The sequence below is a fragment of the Melanerpes formicivorus genome, unplaced genomic scaffold (assembly GCF_026170545.1).
Source record: "Melanerpes formicivorus ecotype bairdi unplaced genomic scaffold, bMelFor1.0.p_v2 SCAF_10, whole genome shotgun sequence".
In the NCBI taxonomy this organism is placed as follows: Eukaryota; Metazoa; Chordata; class Aves; order Piciformes; family Picidae; genus Melanerpes; species Melanerpes formicivorus.
Genome location: NW_027142362.1, coordinates 17,150,962 through 17,174,978, shown reverse-complemented (window position 1 = coordinate 17,174,978; position 24,017 = coordinate 17,150,962). Strand labels below are relative to the sequence as shown.

At 39.8% G+C, this 24,017-nt stretch overlaps 1 protein-coding gene across 1 annotated transcript in view; it reads left to right on the top strand.

Annotated features, from left to right (window-relative positions):
- Window positions 1-24,017, top strand: part of THSD4 (thrombospondin type 1 domain containing 4) — a 255,995-nt gene that overhangs the window by 85,900 nt on the left and 146,078 nt on the right. Inside the window, exon 7 of the mRNA XM_068143956.1 lies at window positions 21,522-21,658. Within this exon, the coding sequence (XP_068000057.1) occupies window positions 21,522-21,658 (137 nt within the window). The remainder of the gene's footprint in view (window positions 1-21,521; window positions 21,659-24,017) is intronic.

Genomic DNA, 24,017 nt, shown 5'->3' with positions numbered 1-24,017 from the left:
CAAATGTCCTTGAATAACTCCTTGTCCCACCTATTAAAACAGGTATTTCATTTTAAGTATGTATTTAGTAGTAATGACTTTAAAATTATCTAAGCATACAAGTATATGGACTGACATCTTGAAAAATCAGCCACAGGTTATATGCAAGTTGCAGACATACACAAACAGTCTCAAGCTGCGCCAGGGGAGGTTCAGACTCGAGGTGAGGAGGAAGTTCTTCACCGAGCGAGTCATTCGGCATTGGAATGGGTTGCCCAGGGAGGTGGTTGAGTCATCGACCCTGGAGGCGTTCAAGGGGAGATTGGACGTGGCACTTGGTGCCATGGTCTAGTCATGGGGTCTGCGGTGTCAGGTTGGACTCGATGATCCTCGAGGTCCTTTCCAACCTGGGTGATACTGTGATACTGTGAGTCCATTTTACTTCTGTGGAACAGGGAGAAGGCCTATATGCACATACTTTCCAGTGGAAATTCTTGTCTCCGAGTCATACAGAGAGAGTCACATTGTTCACATAAAATCCTGATTATTTTGCCTGAATAGGCTCAGTGCTCTGGTGAAATTGGTGAGTGCTTTGGCACTCAGGGAAACTCAGTGCTTTCTGGCATGGTGTTTGTGCTGTGCACTCCTGTGTGTATGGGAAGTAGTCTAGCGGTCTCAGTGTGATGGTATCTTTGCTGTGGTGATCATTAGGGTATGCTAGCTTCCTCTAATTCTTCTAGCACTACAGAGTTAGGTGGCACAGATGTCATTTACAAGAAAATCATGTTCCAAAAAAAAGAAGGTTCTAGATTTTTGTTTTTAGCATCCCCATTTTTAGGGCATTAAAACTTTTTAAAGTGAACAGGACCTTTTATACAGAAAATCTCTCTCTCATCACTGGATTGTTTATTCCTTTCCACATTGAGTTGATTAATTTATTAGCAGTTTATAGAGTGGAGTTGATAATTTTCTTGTTATTAGGGTTGAAAATCTGCTATGCAACTTGTGCATCTAAAATGTATTTGTTATCAGCTGTGTTACAAAAATCTATGTATTAGAAGGCTTTTAATGAAAGCAGTAATGTACCACATAATTTAAGTATTTGCATATATGTGAAGGTTTAGGGAAATTATCATTAGAAGTGATCAGATTGGATATTTTTTTCCCTGTTTCTTTAAAAATGAGTTATTTCACAAAGAGCATTTGAAGCTGTTTCAAGTATTTGGAACAAATCAAGCAATACCTGTAGTTTTTCACAGTATCACAGTATCACTTAGGTTGGAAAGGACCTCGAGGATCATCGAGTCCAACCTATCAACACAGACCCCATGACTAGACCATGGCACCAAGTGCCACATCCAATCTCCCCTTGAACGCCTCCAGGGTCGATGACTCAACCACCTCCCTGGTCAGCTCGTTACAATGATGAATCACTCGCTCGGTGAAGAACTTCCTCCTCACCTCGAGTCTAAACCTCCCCTGGCGCAGCTTGAGACTGTGTCCCCTTGTTCTGGTGCTGGTTGCCTGGGAGAAGAGGCCAACCCCTTCCTGGCTACAACCACCCTTCAGGTAGTTGTAGAGGGCAATGAGGTCACCCCTGAGCCTCCTCTTCTCCAGGCTAAACAATCCCAGCTCCCTCAGCCTCTCCTCATAGGGCTTGTGTTCAAGGCCTCTCACCAGCCTTGTTGCCCTTCTCTGGACACGCTCAAGTGTTTCGATGTCCTTCTTAAACTGAGGGGCCCAGAACTGGACACAGGACTCAAGGTGCGGCCTAACCAAAGCAGAGTACAGGGGCACTATGACCTCCCTGCTCCTGCTGGCCACACTATTCCTAATGCAGGCCAGGATGCTATTGGCCCTCCTGGCCACCTGGGCACACTGCTGGCTCATATTCAGGCGGCTGTCGATCAGCACCCTGAGGTCCCTCTCTGTTTGGGAGCTCTCCAGCCACTCCGACCCCAGCCTGTAGCTCTGCATGGGATTGCCGTAGCCAAAGTGCAGCACTCGGCACTTGGACTTGTTGAATGTTTTAAAAAGTTTACGTGTGTCATTATTAGTGGTATTTTAGGCAAAGTATTTAACACTTCTGGTTTCTGAGGCTAGTGGGGACTGTTGGCCCTTCTCCCTAACCCAGGAGGAATTGAAAGCACACCCAGAGTCTGAAGTGACCCCTCTTCTGCTGAGCTTAATTTATTACTTGGGCATAAGACTTGCACCGTGACCTACCAAAGGAATCAAGAGACTCCCTGTAGATTCACTCCTGCTTAGGTAGGAATAATTTGGTCCCTCCCAGTTATGTGTTGATAATTGATCCTTCTCACATTTCTTAGAAGAGCAGCACATCACATGCTACTGCCCTTACACATAGATTTGTAGAGCTATGTATTTGTTATGGAACTGTCATATCATACACTGAAATTCACTGAAAAAAAATGAATTAAATATGTTCCTGGACCTTGTAATTGAATTTTTGGGGCTGGTACACCACTTTCTGGTAAAGCCTTAAAGTAAAAAGAAAAAAAAATGCTTGAAGACCCACACACAGAGTAGGCAAGGGAGCAGAGGAAGGTAATAATTGTTTTTAAAGGGCACCTTACATGCAGAAAGCTAATTTCTTCAAACATATGAGTTTGTGTTTTGCTAAAATGTTGGCATGATTTTATGAGTCTAAATAGAGGAATGGATATTAGTTCATCTCATGCTACTGCAGCAGTACAGTGTAGGTGGATTGCATCCCGCTACCTTTGATACACGAGTCTGTCTGAAACATGCCTGCATGCAAGTGTGTCATGTTGTAATAAGCCAGAGAGGTGTTAGACAGAAGGAAATGCTTTATATCACACTGAGAACCTGATCTAGTCATTGTGGGAGGAGGCTTCCTATGGATTTCATAAGAACTACATCAAGCTCTGTATATCATGATGGCTTATCTCTTGGGAATGTGTTCAGTCTTCAGGCTACCTTGAGAAATGGGAGCTGGACAGTATAGTTGACCTTGCACATGTGATTCCTGAAAGTAGTTTTGTGAAGCACCACTGAACATTTCCAACAGACATAAAAATAATTCCTTTGTCTCTGATTATCTAGACAGGGAAAGCCTCATCTCTTGTTTTGAATATAAGAAAAATCTAACCTATCAGTATCTTGAAGGATGTAGAGTGACATTTTTGTTTCCCATGAGCAACAAAAAGAAGAGGTTAATACTGTATATGTCATACTGTCCTGTTTTATCTTTTTATTGCTTCACTTTGTCAGTATGGTTACAATTATCAGGAATTCTGAGGTTGTCTAGATGGTTACCCAAAGTTAAGTTATGGAGCATGTGAAATCTCTGCTGAATATGATCTTGCTTTAGATCCAGAGAGTGGAGATTTTAACAGCTTGCCTTTAATACATCTTATAAATCACAAGTTAAAATGACTAGTTTACCTCATAGAAAGATGTGAATCGTTCATTACTGCTTCTTCCAAGAGTTGCCTCACTTGTTCTGAATTTGGAAATATTTCCTTTGGGCTGGAAATGCTTTCTAAATTGCTAGATTGCCCATGCACATTTCTCCTATGAAGGCCAAATCAGAATTAATTTCGTTCTAATACTCTAGTATTTTTCTGCTAAATAGTCATCTGTCAGCAAGGCTTATTCTGTGCTACCTTTAATATATTGTTGCATGTTTCCAGGTGCATCCATTTATTTTCTTTGAAGGAATCAGCTTCATTGAAGAAGAAATCATTGTGAAATAACTGACCTAAATACAAGTGATGAGGGGCTCACAGTCTAAGAACATAAGCTGCAAGCAGTAACCATTTTGCAGAATGCCTATAATGTCAGGAGGAGCTTTCCAAGTCTTTAAAAAGAGATGTCCTTTTAAGAGCCCTGTAAAACAGGTATTTTTAAAGCACAGGTTAGAGCTTCTGTTCTTTTTGGTGTAGAGGTTGGTTGCTAATCCCAGCCAAACCTTCCACAATCATAAAATCATTTAGGTTGGAAAAGATCCTCGGGTTCAAGTCCAAATCAAACTAGTTCACAAAGAGAGAAACCAAAGAAATTCAGTGCAAGAAAAAGTTCCAGTGTTTTTCAAAAGGAACTGGAAGAGAAAAGCAGTTTATTCTCAGACTTCCAAAGGTTGTTGCAAACAGACAGCTCTTAAAGAAAACAAACCAGCTAAATACTCAAAGATGTGGTTTAATTATGCAGTAAGTCTTATTATTGAGAAATACAATGGAATAAAAAAAAGATCACTGAGCCACATATTTTTTTCAAGCTGTAGAAAAGCAATGAAGTGATACAAACCAGAAGACTGGGGGAGAAATTGAGCAAGCTTTCTGGGAGGAAGGTTTAACATTGCCTTGTGATTCAGCGTAAAGAACTGCAAGAATATAAGGGAGTGGAGTCAGAGGTGTAATCCTCTTGGGTCCATATGCTTCTGTGTGATCTTGAACAATCAACTTGATCTCTGTGAGCAACAAGCAAGCTCAAACACTATTCTGCCATTTCACTGACATTTCTACAGTAATCTACCCAAGAGCAAAGAGAAAAAACCTGGGCCTTCCAGTATCCCTACAACAACAAGGCACTGAGAGTAAATGTTTCTTACTCACCTCCTCTGTACTTCACTTTAGTGAGACAAATATTCCTAATAAACGAGGGACTGGTAACATTCTAAAAGTAAGCACATGTAAATACCACTGCAGAATCAAAGTCTAACAATGAAGTGGCAAATAAATCAAGGTATTGTTTACTTCAGAACTTTATGTTGACTGCTTCCAGTAACAGGCCAGAATAAAAATCCCCAGAAGTCTCAGTCTTTGACTAACCCATACTGTCAGATGCCTCCAGGTATATTCGCAGGCTTACTGACTGACTGGAAATATTTCCCAAAATTTTAAGTACATGACACCTTAGTTATTTCCAGAGGTACTTCGAGTAGTGCAGATGAAATTGCCTCCATTAATTCAGTTCACTGTCAAGAATTGTTTAATTGATAATTGTGGAAACATACAATTTTATTGTATAATTAGATTATTATGAAAATTTATTTCCACAAAAGTGCAAGAAATGAGAGATGAATAAGCTAATACAAAGTTCTTAATGGGAATGACAGACAATGTTTATACTTTCCATTTGTTCCCAGGCAGCCCTAATGCTCTGTGTCTGTCCACGTCTTCCGCATTTCCTAGTTCAAGCACTCTTTGCAGTAGAGGCTTCTGTGTGACCTGAAACTGTTCTGAGAAACTGTCTGTCTCTGTTTGTAATACCATCAAATTCTGCTTTAAAATTTCCCATTGGAACTAAAATATGCAGTCACTGACTGAAATGGGTTACAGCAGTGACAACCCAACATTCTAAAGTTGCGCCTTTCAAGTTCTCTTTGCCAGCTATGAATGTTCAGATGATTGGCAAGGAACTCCCCAAGACCTCGGCAACAGGACTGCTGGTAATTGTGGCTGGAGTGTGTAAATCCTCCTAGAAAACAATAGCTGTCTTTGGTGTGAGGCTTGCTAAAAGTGGGCTGGTCTGAATTTCAGTACTTCCAATGCCAGTGGTGTGTCAGCATTAAAGACTTGAATGACAGCTCCTTTGGTGATCTGGTACTGCTTGTGGGTGTGAGTAGAACAGAGCAGGACAGAGCACAGAAGAAACTACTACAGCAGTTTAATCACTGTGGTTTGGATTTTCTGTGATTCACATGTGAAACCTGACTTTCTTAACCAAGGTTCTGCTTTTAAACACTTCAAAACTGTCATAAAACATCATGTAGCTGGCAGGGCCCTAGTTCCTAGTTCTAGTTCCAGAAGACAAGGATGGAGAGGTATTGAGGGTTAATCTTTGATCCAAATCCAGCAATCCTTACTCAGTTCTTGAAATTCAGGGTTTTCCCTTTGGTTTCAGTGCCCCCTCCCTCGCCCACAAGGACTACATGATTTTATTTCTTTCACTAATTTCTCAGTTGGCTTGATAGTCACCCACCAGTTTCGGTGAGGATTTAGGAGAAGGACTACTCCTATCCTTTCATTGTTGTTGAGCATAGTTACATGAAGAACCTAAATGTAAACAGATGTCAATTTTTTAGAAGTCAGCATATTGCTGAAATTTAATATTTTTGTTAGCGTCACTGACAAATTTTATTGTGGAACATTCAATCTCTGGTTTGTGTTCAAACAATATTAAGAGATTGTTGCTGCCCTGAAATTTGGAGGAATTTCACAATAAGATCATTCTGCAGCATTTATTTATTTATTTATTGAGTGAATGAGTGAGTGTCCTGACCGGTACGAACTGGAATTACAGAGTTTCTTTGGCTACTGCTCCTCACGCTGGGGAATGGGGTGGGGTGTGTGACCCTGTGGTTTGTCTTCTCCTTCCTTGTTGTGCAGAGAACAAGATGGCTGTGCCTGTATTCTAGTTTGCATCAAATCTGTATAGGAAGCAAGAGTGTTTAATTCTGCTCTTTGAAGCATAACCAAGGGACTTCTTTATTGAGGGTGGTGATGAAGTGTCTTGGCAATGCGTGGTCTTTTCTGGCAGTGCAAGGGGGATATACGTAGAGACTGGTTTCTTGTTCCAACATTGGAGCAGAGGGAAAGTGTGAACAAAATGAACCATGAGGGAATGTCCCATTCTTTCATGTGTCATACAGGTTCATTAATTACTGGTTCATCAAAGCAATATTTTAATACTTTCAAACCCAACACTTTTGTTTTCAGGTATATTTGCTGAGTGGATTATCCACAACAAAGGAGTTTGAGTAGTTCCTTTTAAAATCAGTGGTAGTTACCTTGAAAAATATTTTGAGTAATTTCTCTAGCATGTTTGCAGCATCCTCGTGTGAAAGAAAACATTTAAACTTTTTCCAAGTGATAATTGATCTGTTGGGAAGCTTAAGTTAAAAATGTCAAAGGTCCTATTGTCTATCAACAGCAGCTTTTGCTTTGTCAAGTTGGAAGTTCTCACGGTTAGCTGGATCAAAACATTTAACCCTTCTGTGGTTAAAGTTCTGTTTCTATTATCATTTGGGGTGAGAACTGGGATCAGAGAGAAGACACATCATAACTAGGAAGAAGGTGAACTTACTAAATTACAAGCTTTGGTTTTCTTTAATAGAATAAAACATTACCTTGATGGAAACAATGTAAGTTTGTCACTGCAAAATTAAAGAAGATATTTGAAAAATATTGGATCTTGACTATGAAAATCAGTTGAGAAGTCATCAGTGGATCAAGTCTCCTTGGGGTATTGCAGGAACACTGGATAAAATCCAGTTTAAAATGAAATCAGGTCATACTGAAATAATGTCCAAACTATAGGTTTGGTTTTTCCTGCCTGAAACAGCTGCGGATAGAATCAATGCTGTTTCTGCTGCATGAAGATAAATGATTTGTGTGCACTGCTCCTTCTCAGGAATTCTTGCTTTTAAAAGCTGTACATGTTGTAAAGACCCAGATGCCAACTGTGTCATGCTTTCTCAGTCTGAATGCTGTTTCACTCTGAACATAGATGTAGTTTGATCACGTTGATACTTTCTCAGATATGATGCCACACTATGTTAGGGAGCAGAAGACTCAACCTGTCTGGGTGCTCATTTGGCTGTTGTCACAGTTCTGTGTGAACATCTCAGCAATTACAGGAGTCTTCTGTGATTTTGTGGTGGACATGGCTTGTATGCTATCTTGTACAATACAATAAAGGAAGTCTTAGCTTTGGCAGAATGTATGAAGCATCCTGCCTAAAATGGTATTTATTCTAGTCTTATCCATCATTCCTGATGCCATTACAAGAGCAACTAAATGTCATGATTAATTTAACTCTTACAACTATAAATGACTTTTTGGTTGAAAAACTAATGAGTAAGCATTCTATTTTACCAATGTGGTAAGCATTTTGGAAATCACTCTGAAACCATTTCAACTGCTTTCAGTGTAAATACAGAAAGAAAATGTATATTGTTAATTGCTTACCTTTGCTGTTAGATAGCTGATTCTAAACTAAGAATATTGAATCATATTCTTCCTATTTCTAGAACCACTACATTGTGCCAAATCATACATCAGTACCATCACCATTCTGTTCACAATCACCACCAAATTGGAAGTGATTATCTTTCAGTGGAAATACAATATTAGATCAAGAATTATGTTCTGAGTCCAATTATATTCTAATATGCTTAGCTCAGCTGAAATGCATTTAATTTACATCTCATTCCCATGGGCCATGCTTATTGCCTTTTAAAGGGTTTGCAGTCAACATTGAAGTTATTTTGTTGCAACTTTTCTGACTGTATTTGCTGCCTGGTGAAGAGTAGAATCATGGCCTTGTACTTACTGACGTGTTTGAAAACGGAAAGGCACATCTAATATCTATAGAAAAAGCTGACCAAACACAAACAAGGTGGAGATTCAAGAGAATTAGAAAATATTTAGGAGATAAAGCAGTTCAAATTACTGTATGTATTGTAAAATGCAATTACATTTGTGTCTGATCTTTTACTAATTCCCTGGGTCCTCTTTCAAAACTGACATAATTTGTCTCAACTGCTGTGAATTATCTTCTTACCATAAAGTCTACTTATTTTTTGAAACAGAGAGACAGCCTTGGTCTCAGTCTTCTGTACCAATAGTGTACAGGAATGAAAAGTCTAGCTAATGCTCACAGAGAACTGGTCTGGTGTAAGAAGTACCTCCTACAGCACCAGAACTTTGGATTACCACTGTTTTCCCTTTCCACATAGCAAGCTGTGTTACTTTATTTAGTCAGTGGCATATTTTAAAGCTTCAAAGGTGTTCTAATCAGTATAAAGCTGTCTTTCATAATCCAGGAACAAAAACATTTCTCCTGATGAATCTGTGCATTGAGGGCAATGCAGATTTCTTGGTCAGGCTGTCATGTGCAGATACCTCTCTACAGTAATTTCCAGTTGTAACTAACACATCTTCCTATTTTATGTAGTCCACAGTCAAGGAAAATACCTCCATATGTTATGAATTCTCAGAAGTCTTTCCTCGAGTTCTCAAGAGCATGTTATTAATTCAATATATTAATTTGTTCTACATTTGTGTTGTATATAAGCTGGTCAATATAGAGGCAATTAAGCTTTCAAACAGACGAAGTGTTAGCATGTGTAAAGTATATCTAGCACAAATACTTGGTAGGGTCACTATCCTTGGGTATATTTTAACAAAAGCTCACTGGCCTTTTAGAGAGCTGTAAAATTACAAATATTTATTTAATCACTAATCTCCTTCTCAGAATCTATCTGAAAAGGTCATTTGCTTGGCAACATCTCTTGTCCAGTAATTATTAGTTTCAGAGTAATAGCAGCTAAAGCAACTTGAGAACTGCTGTATTTTGCCTCTGACATTGCGCTGTTTCCTTTAAAGACACAATCATTGCATTAGATACAATTTTGCTTTTCCCTTGCAAAGATAAGGTAGGGCCTGTTCATGGCTGCACTGCTTTTTGACTTGCAGAGTATTTTAGAATTTAGGAGAATGCTAAATAAAGGAGAGTACTGAGTGAGGAGGGATATTTAATTGCTTTTATTAGTCTGGGTATTGAATAATAGTGTAAAACATTCTAGTGGATTTTTTTCCCCCAAAACCATGATTACTTACTACAGGCATCACATTGAGTAGGCTGCTTAAAGGACTTAACCAGCTTATTTTCACCGGAAGAGCAGGCAGTCATTCAGAAAAGAAGAGGGTGAGCTGCTGAAAGCTTGCATTCCCTCCTTCCACTGCTGACACACTTGGCTGCTTGGTAGCTTTTTATCTTCACATCAAAGAAAGTTCAGGATGCACTGCAGTGAGGAGTGACTTCTTAGGCATGTGTAAGTGCACTATTAGTTTACCTGAAAACTCCACCCATACACAAATAAGAGGGAAGACTTTCTGTGGATCCTTGTTAGGACTTTGATTAAGTGCTAGAGATCTGGGAATTATATTCATGGTCTTTTCATCAAAAGCTTTATTTGGGGATTTTTTAGCATTCAATTACAGAGCTGAGGTTTTAGTAGGAGTGAGACTTGTAAACCACTTAGCTCTGAGAGCATAAATATACTCCCTTAAGAGATTACTGAAAGCTTTTGGTCAGGAATGCTGTAGGGGGCTTCACAAGCCTGAACATGAATCTCCTTTCTTCTCATCTACCTTTGGCATTTATTATTCTGAATGTCACATGAAATTTAATTTGAATAAAAATGGCCAAGCACTTGGTGGAAAGTCTGAGGGCAGGATTTTACTAATGTTGCCAAAGTACTGATGTTATACTACAATTCTATGTTATTTGACTTTGCAAATTTGTTTTTGGCTACTAGTGCCCTGGTGGAGATAGAATTGTATTTCAACATATTGTAAGATTCCAATGGAGTAAAAGAGAACTACTCAGCTCTTTTAACTTTTAAAGACAGTCAGAAAGCAGTATCAAAATCCTTTCATAACATCACAAGGCAATAATAATTGGGATTGAGAGCTCTAGCCTCCCTCATGAAGACATCAGCACTTCATGGGATGGAACACTTTTTGGTATTTTCTGGTTGAGAAATTGTACTGCATGTAGCAGCGTTGGTGGGGGTGGGTTTTTGTTGGTTTGTTTGTTTTCTTTTTTTTTTCTGATTAGTACTAGACAATAAAAACAACAGGAAAATGAAAAGTTTAGATTTCTTTGTGGCTTTTTTCCTCTGCACTTTGTACTTTTAGAATAGGTTTAATTTTGGTTTTAGTACATTATGTATAATATCCCTGTAAGAGAAAGCATCTCCCATGAAATCCTGATAGTCTGTTTTCTACAATTTATAGGGGATGTTGAAGCATACATATAGTAAATGGTTAATTACATCAGATTTTTATGGATTGACCAGGCATGTCAGCAAAAGAGTACAATGGTGATAAGAAAACTTCCCTACCTGTGAGAAGCACCCATGCTCTTGAAGTTTTGTTCACTTCTTCACCCTATCATCTTAGGAGGGTTTTACTGATAGAATTTTAACTGTGCTGGATAAAAGGGAACTAAAAAGTTTTGATCTTAAGCATTTGTTGTTTGGTTTTCTTCTGTTTATCTAGCAACATCTTCATAATTTTGATTTTTAATACTGGTAGCTGTTATTCAAAGCTTCACCAGAAGCATAGTCCACGTGAAACTGCCATTTAATGGCTTTTCTGAGGGCCAGAGAGTGCAAGTCTGTGTGGCTGCTGTGCATGGTATGGACAGTATAAGTGCTGGTTTGTAAATAGAGATAAAGGACTTTTTAAATAACTTCCCCTCCACCCCCCACCCCCTGACATCTTTATTTGTTGTTTGCATTGGGCAGTGGAGACACCCAGTGGCCATTGTCTTCAGTGACTGGCAAATGGTAGTCTGGATTCTGACTGCCTAACAAATGAAAGGCTGATGTGAAAACAGGCATTTTTAGGAGGAGGTTGTGTTTTGTTGGTTTTTTTTACCCCCCTTTAAATTTGGGAAAAGTCTATAGTAGAAACTGTATTATCTAGTCATGTTATTTAAAGGGATACTGGCCTTGCACCACTGTTAGACATACAACTTGTGGCAGTTCTACTGAGGCTAACAGTACTCACCATTCAGGTATTCTCATGAAAACCACCTGATTAAGGGCTTTGCAGAACTGAGGCAAACAGCATTTTGACATTCTACAGTTTAAATTGTTATGAGCAAATGCATCTTAAAGTTTTTGTAGACAAAAGTGTATGCATTCATTGACACTTCAAGTGAAAAACTCAAATTCTGAGCTCCAGTTGAAGAAAATCATTAACAAAGAAACAGCAGAGACAAGGAATTGAGAGTTGTGTCATGGTTTCTCAAAGGCTTTGACAAGACTTCCACAGAGAACACAGCATATGGAAATATCCTCACTGGGACAGACTGGCCACTTTGCAATGTGCAGTGATTTGAAGCTGGTATATTTTTTTTACTAGATGCTTTCTTTAATTATAGCTCAATAATTATGTTTGTAGAATTTCCCCAATGTCTATAAAAGCTGTCACCAGCACAGGAAAGTACATATCCTGGTAATGATCCTCTGCCATTTACAGTGTAAATGCCTGATGTTCATGTCAGAGCAGTTATGCTTTTCTTACTGTGCAAAATCCCTTGTTGTATGAATTATCACAATTTCAACATACTCTAAAAACCCCCACAATCAGTAACTTTTGAAGATTGTTAAGGAAGCTTTTTAGATTTCTCACTCTTGTAGAAGTAATTAAAAATCCAGAGCAGGATCACCTAGAGTAGGTCACACAGGAATACCCGCCAGGTTTTAATTGTCTCCAGAGAGGGAGAGTCCACAACCTCTCTGGGCAGCCTGTTCCAGTGCTCTGTCACCCTTACAGTGAAAAGATTTTTCTTTATGCTCACATAGAGCTCCTGAGCTCCAGCTTGCACCTGTTGCACCTTGCCCAATCATTGGACATCATTGAGAAGAGCCTGGCTCCATTCTGCTGACACTCACCCATTCTGTATTTATAAACATTAATGAGGTCAGATGTTCCACTCCCTTAATCATCTTTGTGACTCTGTACTGGATTCTGTCAAGCAGTTCCCTGTTCTTGAACTGAGTGGCCCAGAACTGGACACAGTATTCCAGATGCAGCTTCCCCAGGGCAGAGGTGGAGGAGAACCTCTCTCAACCCACTAGCCACACCACTTCTAACACTCCCCAGGATGCCATTGGCCTTCTTGCCCACAAGGGCACATTGCTGGCTCATGGTCATCCTTCTGTCCACCAAGACCCCCAGGTCCCTTTTGACAAACTCTCAACTCGCTCTTCATCTGCCCCTGGACAGAACTCAATACCTTGTAGTTGCTCTCTCATCTACAGAGCAACTCCACTACCTTGCCTTTTTGACCTGTCTTTCCTAAAAAAGTTCCCCTTGACTAACACAGGACTTACTGGATCTGCTGTTAGAAGAAACTCTGATATATTCAGGCAGTTTCATTTAAAAGCTTGACTTTTTTTTTTTTTAACTTACTGCTGAGCCTCAGTGCAGAAAATATTTTAAATACCCATTAAGTTGTTGAGATAAGGCGAAGTAATGAACATCTTTATTACATGAGAAAATGAAAAGTAGAAGTAACAAGAATTCTGGAAATGTTCCACTATCACTGGAATGAAGAACAGAAAATTATTTTGGAAAAAAATAAATCTGAGCCAGAGAAATATAAATTTGTGAGAAATTAACAGAACTGAAAGGGACAAAGTCAAAAAATAAACACAACTCTTTCTGGTTATTGTCAAGAGATGTACCCAAGCCTAATAAGGACAAAAGGAGACTCAAGTAAAACAGATTACACCACACTAGTATTTCTGTAGGAAAGACCAACTGTAGTGATATGACGGTTATTTCCTGGAAGGTGCTTGGATATTGTTATAAACACAGCAACAGGTAACGGCTGTAAAAAACATTTTTCTTTCTAGCCACTTCAAAACCTTTTAACTCTTGTCAGTGGAAATGAAATCTGATTCAGGATCAGTTTTATGTTATGGACCTGATACTAAATTACTAAATTTCAAAGCTTGAACTAATGTTCAGCATTGATATTGAAGCCATCAGAGTCTATTATCATAGAATCACTAAGCTTGGAAAAGACCTTTAAGATCATCAAGTTCAACCGTAACCCAACTACCATGACCACTACACTATATATAGAAGCTCCACATCTACACACTTCATGAACACCTCCAGGGATGGCAACTCCAACACCTGCCTGGGCAGCCTGTTCCAATGCCTCATCAATCTCTCAAGTAAAGAAGTTTTTTCCTAATGTCCAATCTAAACCTCCCCTGGCACAAGGTAAACCCATTTCCTCTCGTCCTATCGCTAGTTACCTGGGAGAAGAGACCAACACCAGCCTCACTAAAACCTCCTTTCAGGTAGTTGTAGAGTGCAATAACATCTCACCTTAGAGTTCTCTTCTCCAGACTAAACAACCCCTATTCCCTCATCCGCTCCTCATGTGAAATGGCCTCCAAACCTGCCACCAGCCTTGTTGCTCTTCTCTGGACACACTCTAGGGTGCCCATCCCTTCTGAAGAATTTACAGTCATTCATTGCAGTACTCCTGTGAAACTCCTCAACCTTAAATTAAGTATTTCTGCTTTCTTGAAACCTTTGTAGGGTATGTGGTATTTTTTGTTTACTACACATTTTCCTTCTTTGTACAGGAAGCTGCATAAACAAAGTTGCCTGCATTTAGTAGTACATGCACACTTGTCATCCATGCTGAGCACCACAGGTGTTCACTGGTGCATGCTTTTTAGTATGGGATTGTCACATTTGGATCTGTGTGTGGCATAGTGTATCAAGGACCAGACATCTGCTGGTAGTGCCCTGGACCAGTCTTTGTTTTCCTGTATGTACATGTGTCTTGAAGCCCTACCTCTATGAAAATAAAACCTTCAAACATAAACTTCAGTTTCATAAAATTGTAAGTTTGGCCTTGGTGCATACAGTACTTACTAAATTATATCTCATGAATGGAAGAGACCACCGGTGACATCAGCCTGTAGACTTGCAGTAACTGTAGACCTACTAACAGGTACAGTGGATACAGAAGCCTGAGACTTGCCAGACTCCTTACCATCTTTTCTTCTCTGCCCTGTGGGCTTCTGTGGGATAACCAAGAATGTAAGTAACCTGCAAGTCTATCACCAAAATCCCACAGTATTGATAAGCTTTAAGTAAACTCAATAGACAGACATGAACACATCTCTTAAAAGGCTTTCCAGTTTCTGCTATGCCCCATTACACCCCTAGCTTTTCATATGAGCAAATACTGAATTACAGCCCATGACAAGCTAGGCCATGAAAATAGCTGAGCTATGCAGAGATAGCTTGTTTCTGGAACAATTGGTTCTGACACATCATGGATGAGTGTATCTTGGCTCCTTATGGAGAAGCACTGTAGTTGACTTTACAAGGCAGTGTGCACACAGAATGAAGCTTAATTTAAATGTGCTTAGTCCCTTAATGTGGTATTAGCATGGATGTGATGCTTGCTTGCCAAGAGTGTGCATGGCACTTCTCTATGGGCACCCTCAAGGCATGTTTCTCAAATTGCAGAGCTTGTTATTGACTATTTTTAGATGATTAGGCAAACTTAGGAAAACTGACAAATGGTAAAAGCATTCTGTGGAGAACTAGAACTGCTATACAGATAACAACAGGGAGTCTGGTTCTCACATTAAATTAAGACTTGGACAGAGGAAATAGAAAGGAGAGTTTGTTCATTCCCATCCCTTCGTGAAATTTGTTGTAGCATTTATTCTGATTGCACCTTCAGCTACCATTGTCTGTGGTAGAAGATTTAATGTGCATGCAGTTCATACACTAGCTTGCATGCTCAACAGTTGAAATAGAAAGGAGGAACTTACTACATTTCGTGAGGGTTGTCGGTGTGTGGTTGTGTAATGTCATTAGTTCACTCATCAGTTACATTTTTATTTTATTTGTGCATTATTTCCTGGTTTTTGTTTTGGGTTTTTGTTTGGTTTTTGTTTTGGGTTTTTTGGGGTTCCATGGCTATTTCCAATTTATCTTTGAACAGCTGGATATATTATTAAATAAATTATTTCCAGCTGAATGCTCTTTCTTGTAACATTTTTTTCCTAAGATTATCATTACATTGAATTTCATTTCCTTGGTAAGCTGCTTGTTGAGCTCTGTATATCTCATCAAGCTCACTGCTGAGTATCTCTACCAGTGGCTGGGCCTGTACCTGTTTTCCTTCTGCATTTTGTTAGTGAAGATAATGGAATGCATTGGAAGAAGAAACTGAAGGAGGAGTATGGCTGACTTGAGGTCCAAAAGCACTCCATACACATACTCTGGTATAGAGCTGCTGATTTCAGAGAGGGGAATGCCTTTTGGGCCTTCTGCAGAGGGGAGAGAGAAGATCAGAAGATGAAAGTCTGAGTGGCAGGAAGGAGACAGGAGCTTTGCAGGGGTGGGAGGTTTTAGGCCTGTGGAGAATGAAATGTGTGCAAATGTACACAGTGACTGTGATGTCAAAGGATAGAGTTAAAAACTTTTAGGCTGAAGAAGCTTTCACGCCAGGCAGGTAAAGAACCCCTTTTGGGGGCTACGAGCCAGTTACCTTGGCCTCTTCCCTCCTGTTTGTAAGGGCTGTGTCAAGCATCAAGGGAAGGTGAGATTAATTTGGGGGAACTTTGCTGCAAGCCATTCATGCTCTGTGTGCCGCTGAGCATGAGGTAAGAAACAATGCACTTAATTTGGCTGGAAAGCACCCTTTCAGTAAATGTTTAATGTTTGTAAATATTGTCAATGAAGTGCAAACAGATCTATTCAGACTCTTCCGGACGTAGGATGGGTATTTTCTGAGGATACTGATTTCTTAAACTTTTAATTTAATGAAATCAATGAGGGCTAAAACTGATGTGGGATGAGAGTAGCTTTTGCAGAGTTCCTACAGAGGGAAGCTAATTCCTCTCTCCCGCAGGTGGAGACAGAGGGCACAGCTTCCCTCAGCAGGCACCCAGAGTCCTGCTCCTCTCAGAACCTTCAAGAAGGTGGGAGCAGGGTGGGCTGCCTCAGGGCGGTGTGGGACGGGTCGCGCTGGACTCGGTGCCACCTCTGTAGAGAAGAAAGGGAGCTCTGCTGCAGGGAGGGTTTGTTTGTTGTCCCGTTTGTTTTAGTGTCTCATCGGCGAGTTTTCCCCCGTCAGGAATTGCAGTGTTGTGGCTCGGTGTGCCCGGTGCTCTCCTCGCGGGCGCTGTGGCGGCGCTGCGGAGCAGGGGCGGCCTGCGGGGCCTCCTCTGAGGGAGCGCGCCGCGGCCTCCTGCGAGCCTGTGCTTTCCTAACAGTGGGATCGGAAGCAGTTTAGGATTGTTCTTCGAAGACAGGTTTTTTTTTTTCCCCCGTGCTTGTTTATGCTTCCCAGCAGCTCTGGTAGTATCATAGTATCATTCAGGGTTGGAAGGGACCACAAGGATCATCTAGTTCCAACCCCCCTGCTATGGGCAGGGACACCCCACACTAGATCAGGCTGGCCAGAGCCTCATCCAGCCTGGGCTTAAACAGACCAGGTGAAGAGTGAAGAGACCTTAGCTTGAAATGCCTCTGAGGACCTGGTTCTGACTCTAGCATTGGTCATAGTGTGGTAAAATCTAAATCCCATTTGTTTTCCTTTAAAAAACCTGTGTGTAGAGGTTGCATGATTGAGGTTTCCCTGTGCTGCACTGAAATAAGCATCTAAACGGGTTGTTCAGGGGAAAGGAAATGTGTTGGTATTCAGTTGTGATTTAAATTTGATCAATTCAGTCGCTCTTGGGTTGCTCATACTTCTCCAGTCTTGCATTCACTTTGTCTGAGGCTAAGAGTGAGTACTTGATAAATAACACTTAAGAAAAGCATGTTTCCGTGTTCTCCAGGTTTATGCATATTGGTCAGTACACGTGCAGTGCAAGATAGGTCTGAGCCAGCAGTGTGCCCAGGTGGCCAGGAGGGCCAATGGCATCCTGGCCTGCATTAGGAATAGTGTGGCCAGCAGGAGCAGGGAGGTCATTGTGCCCCTGTACTCCGCATTGGTTAGGCCGCACCTTGAGTACTGTGTCCAGTTCTGGGCCCCTCAGTTTAAGAAGGACATCGAAACACTTGAACGTGTCCAGAGAAGGGCAACGAGGCTGGTGAGAGGCCTTGAACACAAGCCCTATGAGGAGAGGCTGAGGGAGCTGGAATTGTTTAGCCTGGAGAAGAGGAGGCTCAGGGGTGACCTCATTGCCCTCTACAACTACCTGAAAGGTGGTTGTAGCCAGGAAGGGGTTGGTCTCTTCTCCCAGGCAACCAGCACCAGAACAAGGGGACACAGTCTCAAGCTGCGCCAGGGGAGGTTTAGACTCGAGGTGAGGAGGAAGTTCTTCACCGAGTGAGTCATTCGGCATTGGAACGGGTTGCCCAGGGAGGTGGTGGAGTCATCATTCCTGGAGGTGTTCAAGAGGAGATTGGACGTGGCACTTGGTGCCATGGTCTAGTCATGGGGTCTGTGTTGATAGGTTGGACTCGATGATCCTCGAGGTCCTTTCCAACCTAAGTTATACTGTGATACTGTGATGTTCTGTATGTGAATCTTAATTCCCCTATAAATAGGGAAAGCAGGTTGAATTTTAAACTTAATGTGGCTACCTCTGCTAGGGACAGATTTCAGGTTTTCCTCTCTCAGGAAGGGTAGCGATTTCTGAAGTAGTGCCCATCTGCAGGGCTTCTGTGTCTTGCAGGAATATGTAGAAGGATCAAAAGTTTTCCCTGCATGTCTTGTAATGCAGAACAGATGCAGTTGGTAATTAAACATGAGGACTTGGCACCTTTACTGGTGAACTGGGAGGTGGCAGAATTTTGATGTGGTCCCCATTCTTAGCTGCTTGGGTTTTGTTCCTCAAAAGGAAAGGCGGCAGATAGCTTTCAACAGAGGACTTGTTTTGTAGTTTAGAAAATCTCAGGATATCCCTGAAGTACTTGAGTAGTTTGGTGAAGATGTAAGAAAAGTACTGATTTTTTTTTTTTTATTTAGGTACTTTTTCAGTCTGTAAAATGAAAACTAAACATTGTAAGTTACCAGGATTATTTACTAAAGGTACCTCCTTAAGTTAAATCAATAATGAATCTGTCTGGCAGAACCTGAGCAGTAGCATTAAATTTCACTCAAGTTCACTATTTAATAAGGTAGAGTAAAGTGAGAATTTCCACAGACTTGGGTGTGCCAGGGCGGGCGTGAGAATGAAAACCAAATACATTAGGAGGACATGTAAAACAGTACCTCTATAGTGAAGTGTCTTACAGTTAGAAAGAGCCCATTTTTGAGTGGAAATGTATCTTGCTGCCAGCTGGATTGGAAGGTCTTCACGTACAAGCCTTACTGTATTCCCTGAGGTTAGATAGATCCATTTGCAAAGTTTGGTATCAGATGACATAGTACTAAAATATGTTGCCTGTGTGGAATCAGTCGCTTCACAGCTCATTGTTTAATTGACATTTTATGTCCAATTGCCAAGTCAGTAGTGTAGCCTGACCTACAGCTTCCACTGTTGGAGCTCAAGAGTTGTGGCAAAATGCCGGGTAAGGGAGAGTGTCAGGATACGTGTGAGGCTAATAGGCAATGGAATACTTTTTACCAGTGTGGTATCTTGTTGTAGAATGTTATTGTTCCGCTGTAATTCATGCATATTAAGTACACAATGCTTGCACAAAATTCTAATGGGAAATGCCTCTCATTTAATAGGGACAGGTCAGTTAGAAGATTTCACTCTTAGAGGAAAGCTTTTTCAGCTCTTTGGTGGCTGGGAGCATTGTCTTTAGGCTGTAGTAATTTGTATATCACTAACCATGGCTGTGCCTTACATTTGATTAGCTAAAGAATCTTAATATTGAAGTCCAAAGGATTATGGCATGAGATGCTCATACTAACTTTTATTCTGATGTTTGGTTATTGTTAAAGCACTGGTCAAAGCCAGTGGTTGTTTTAGTATTTATTTTGTGTGAATAGGAAAAGTTTCTAATAAGAAGGAATGAAAGACAAAAGTTGTGACGTAGGAGTCATGTTTTACAGAGCAAGTAAGCTCACTCTGCTTGTGGTTGTTAATATGCTGCATTAGCAGTGCAATAGGTTTAGCTTTCAAATAATAAATTGAAGAAGAGATAAGTCCAGGAAAAAATATCATGCTTCTGTGGACTATAGGAATGTGAGACTTCAGGATACTTTGGTCTAAAGGGAGTCAACATAAAAGATAAGGACATTTCAGAAACCCTAAATGGCTGGTTTGCCTTGATTTTAGGGAATGGGAAGATAAGAAAATGTACACTGCAGAGGTGCTGCTTGATAGCTACAGTGTTGCAGGCTGTAAGTGATGCAGGCTTTTAGACATGGAAAAGGACAAGCTGATTTCAATTGTAATGAATCACTGAAGCTGGATTGTATTTATTTGAGAATTCAGAGACAGTTATGTGTGAACTGAGTAAACAGCTAAGAATAATACTCAGTTAATCATTAAAACTCACTGTTATACTTGGAGACTGGACTGCAGGAAACACTTCATTGGAAAAAAAACAACAAACAAGTAAGTGAAGTTCTTGGAAAAATAAGCTAGAGAATCTCTTTAAAACATAACCAATGGAAAAATTACCTAATGGAGCATGGTATGCATAGTACTGCAAAAAGGAGACTATGAAAACACTTAAAATTAGTAGAGATTTTTGTGGATTTTATTAAAAGATTGCCAGTTGCAATAGATGATGTATATGAGTGGCAGTTACATAGTGAGAGGAAATCTAGGATGTAAATTTCCCAACAGGTCTGCGGTAGTCCTGTGTCTACACAAGGGATAACTTAAAATTGAACTCAAAAGTTTGTTATTTTTGCAGAAAACAAATGTTAACTATAAATGTAAAATAATTGCATGTCTTTGTTTTAGCTATTTGTTATGTCTAAGCTGAAGATTCAAAAGATACTCAAGTCAAGTAGAAAATCCTAGGAGTGCCTTCATATTTGAGCAGCTAAGGTGTATGGCATCTCCTTTGACAGATTAAGTACTGGGTTTCAATTACATTACAGGGTGTGAACTGAAGTGTGGTGAACTCTGGACAATTTTAGATTTTGATTTTGGCAGCCAGGAAAGTATTGTCAGAAGAAAAGGGATTCTGTTTGTACCTCACCACCACTATGTAACAGTGCTGCTCTTGCTTGGGAAAAAACAGGTGGCATTGTTATTTCATTTGGGAAATAGGGGTAATGAACTGTGTGTGGCTTCAGCCTGATAAGGTGATTTGAAAGACTACACAAATGTGTTAACAGACTTGATAGCCTAAGTTACGTGGAGTGTTAGGCTATATCTGTTTAAGTAACAGATTTTCACAGGAGAAGATAACTGTTGCTTGTCTTCTGCCTTCCTCTCGCCTAGAATTAGTGGACTGAGTTCCTTCTGGTTCTTGCATGTCAACAGATACCGCAAGGTTTTGAATTGTGAGACATTTTACATATTTTTAAAAATCAAAAAGGGGTTATTTTCTTAATTGTCTTTTGCACTAAGTAACAGTCACTAAAGTGCATCTTGTAAAAATGAAGTGGGGGAAAAAAAGAGAGGAAAAAAAATTACATCTAGCTTGTTTTCTTAATGTTAGTGTGCTTGTTTGATGTGACCTGACCAATGACTATGTGAGTTTAATTTGGTTCTGATTACAGCGTGATTTTTTCTGTCACTTAGGAGTTTTGAAATATCATAACATGTTATTATGCTTTAGGAAGACTAGGTTAAGCAATTTGTAAAGAAAACTAAAAATCCTGTTGGTCATATAGGAAAATATCTGTCATTAAAAACTGAGATACTGTTAAATCTTCCTCACGTGTGTTGGAATGCATACCTTGGGATTGGTTTCTTAATCACCATTCATTTGATGTAGTCATTCACTTTACATTTAGTTTGCCTGTTTGCTTCTGCCTGTTAAACCTTAGTGTTAGTTTAATGGCTTTTTAATATTTAAAACCACAGCTGTGGTCTTCATAATGGTGACTTTTGTGTCTTTCCACAGTTAAGGGAAGTCAGAAGTGTGAGCTGAATTGCCGTGCGATAGGCTACCGATTCTATGTGAGACAAGCGGAAAAGGTGATAGATGGGACACCCTGTGACCAAAACGGGACTTCAATCTGTGTGGCAGGGCAGTGCAAGGTAAGGCTGCTATCTCCATCAAGTCTGCTTGTAGACTGTCAATGCCATAGCTCATTTCTGTAAGAGGTTGATAACACTGCAGCTCTGAAATGGCATCTCTAACTTCTCTCATTTTTAAAACTTGTATCTTTATTTTAAAAATAAAACCAGGTGTGAAAAATGTTGACTATATTATTGCAGGGTTTATTTCTTAACTAGTGTTTCTGTCTACTGAGAACAAACTGTGGAATGCTGCAAGGCTGGATTCAGAAGGTGTTTTGGTCTCAAGGTGAATACCAGTGAGCCTATCCTACATATTTAGTTACCTACAGAAGAGATTCTATGAAATAACCAGAACATCTAATTTCTCTCAACTAAGAGAGAAATGTATTGTATTTCTTCAATTAACTTTAGAGTGGAGATTTTTTATTTGCATTCTGCAATTTAGTGGTGTCTTTAGTTACGTTTCTGTTTTTTAATGTAACTTTTCTGATTGGTCCATGTTTGCCATTTTAAAGAATCAGGCCTCACTAGCTGTCCATTTAACCAGCAATGATGTTCTCTTAGAAAATACCTGAGTGAATGACTGTTTTACAGGGTTTCAGAAGGAGCAACTGTGTTGGCTTTTTGCAGTCTGCTGCATAGATTCCCTTTGTAGCAACTAAACACACTGCTTTGTGCAAGATGTACAAATTTTAAACAAAATCATGAGGTGTTTAGGGAGAAAATAAAATTGTTTACACTCTTTCAAGTGAGATTATAGCAATGTGCATTTGACACTTGGCTGATGTTTCCCGTGTATGTTGCCAAAAGAAGCAGAAGTGTGTCAGTTGTGACTCATGAACTCAAATAGTGAAATGCCAAGTCCAGATTTAATAGTTGGTTTACCAGAGGAAATCAATTATAAATACAACATTTTCCCCTGCACATCCAGTGACCTAGTAGGAAAGTGTTCTGAATTCTAAAATTCATCCATTGCATGTGTAGAATGTCACTTACCAAAACTACACATAAACCACAGGATGTGAATCCATACTCTGAATGTGTAACTTGGAATTAATAGAACTGTAGAATAATTCAGATTGTAAGGTACATGCGGAGCTGTAAGGTACTAGGGCCACCATATCAGATAACGTTTGTGGCCTTTTCCAGGTTGAGTTTAGAACCTGTTCCATTAGAGCCCTGCCATGGTAGAATCTTTTTCCTTGTACTCAGCTGAATTCCCCATAGTGCAGCTTGTGCCTTTTGTCTCTCAGTCAAGCACTACACATATCTGAGAACCTGACTCCATCTGGTCTGTTACCTTCCCATAGCAGCAAGACCTTCTCATAGCTTTCTATTAAAGCTGAGGATTCCTTGGCTGTAGTGTTTTGGGTTTCTTTGTTTTTTCCTTTTCATTTTTCCTATGCTGTTGAAAATAGATCTAAAAATCAAAATGATGTCGTGTATAAGATATTCCTCAGTAATGCTTGCTTAGTGCTCAGTGAAGTGATACAGTCTGCCATTCTCAGAGATTTGAATAGAACATGTTGTGTACTTATGCTGAGCACTTTATAACCAATAAATTACTGTGGAAAGCCAAGATAAAGCAGGTAAAGGCATTTTTTAACTCTGTGCACTTTTTAGTGGTTCTCACTAGAGCAAAGTAGAGCAAGACTATGAACTGGGAAGTTGAGCAGCTTGACAGAGGCTTCATAGACAGTAGTATTAACTATACTTGTGCAGAAGGCTGAATTTGGGAGGCTTTGAGAGATGTCTAACTAATACATTAAAATGTTTATATTTTTTCTTCTGAAGAGGAATTTAATTCTGATGTTTTCCAGCTTTCTAGGATTAGTTCCTAGGCACTGTAGCAATTCACTCCTTACTCATTACTTGAAACCTCGGAAAATTGTAAGGTGGATGTCAGCTGGAAGGGACTTGACCTCTTCCACCATGTAATATGCTGAGATTATTTTGTGTGTAAACCACACTCTACTTTGTTTCAAAGTCTTGAGTTAGTATTTGAGTGATTATTCAGATACATGTATCAAACTAAAGCAAAATGAAGTATTACAGCTTCAGGGTGCTTAGAAGCACTGCCATTATTGACTCAATTCCTCCTATTTTAAAGGTTTCTGTGTTCAAGTGTAGACAGTCAGTGCTACATCTTTGGTGAAACTTCAAAATATTCAATAGCATGTTTGCATTTGAGGGAAATTAATATGGCAGATGGGATATGCTTAATTATTCTTAAAAGTACTTCATGTTTGAGCATAGTTTCATCTGTATTAAATTACTTATCTTGTTCCCTTTTTAATCTGTTCCATATAAAAAAATCTTTTGTTCCCTGTGATTTAAAGATTAACAAATCTGATACACGAGTGAATATTAAGTTGGA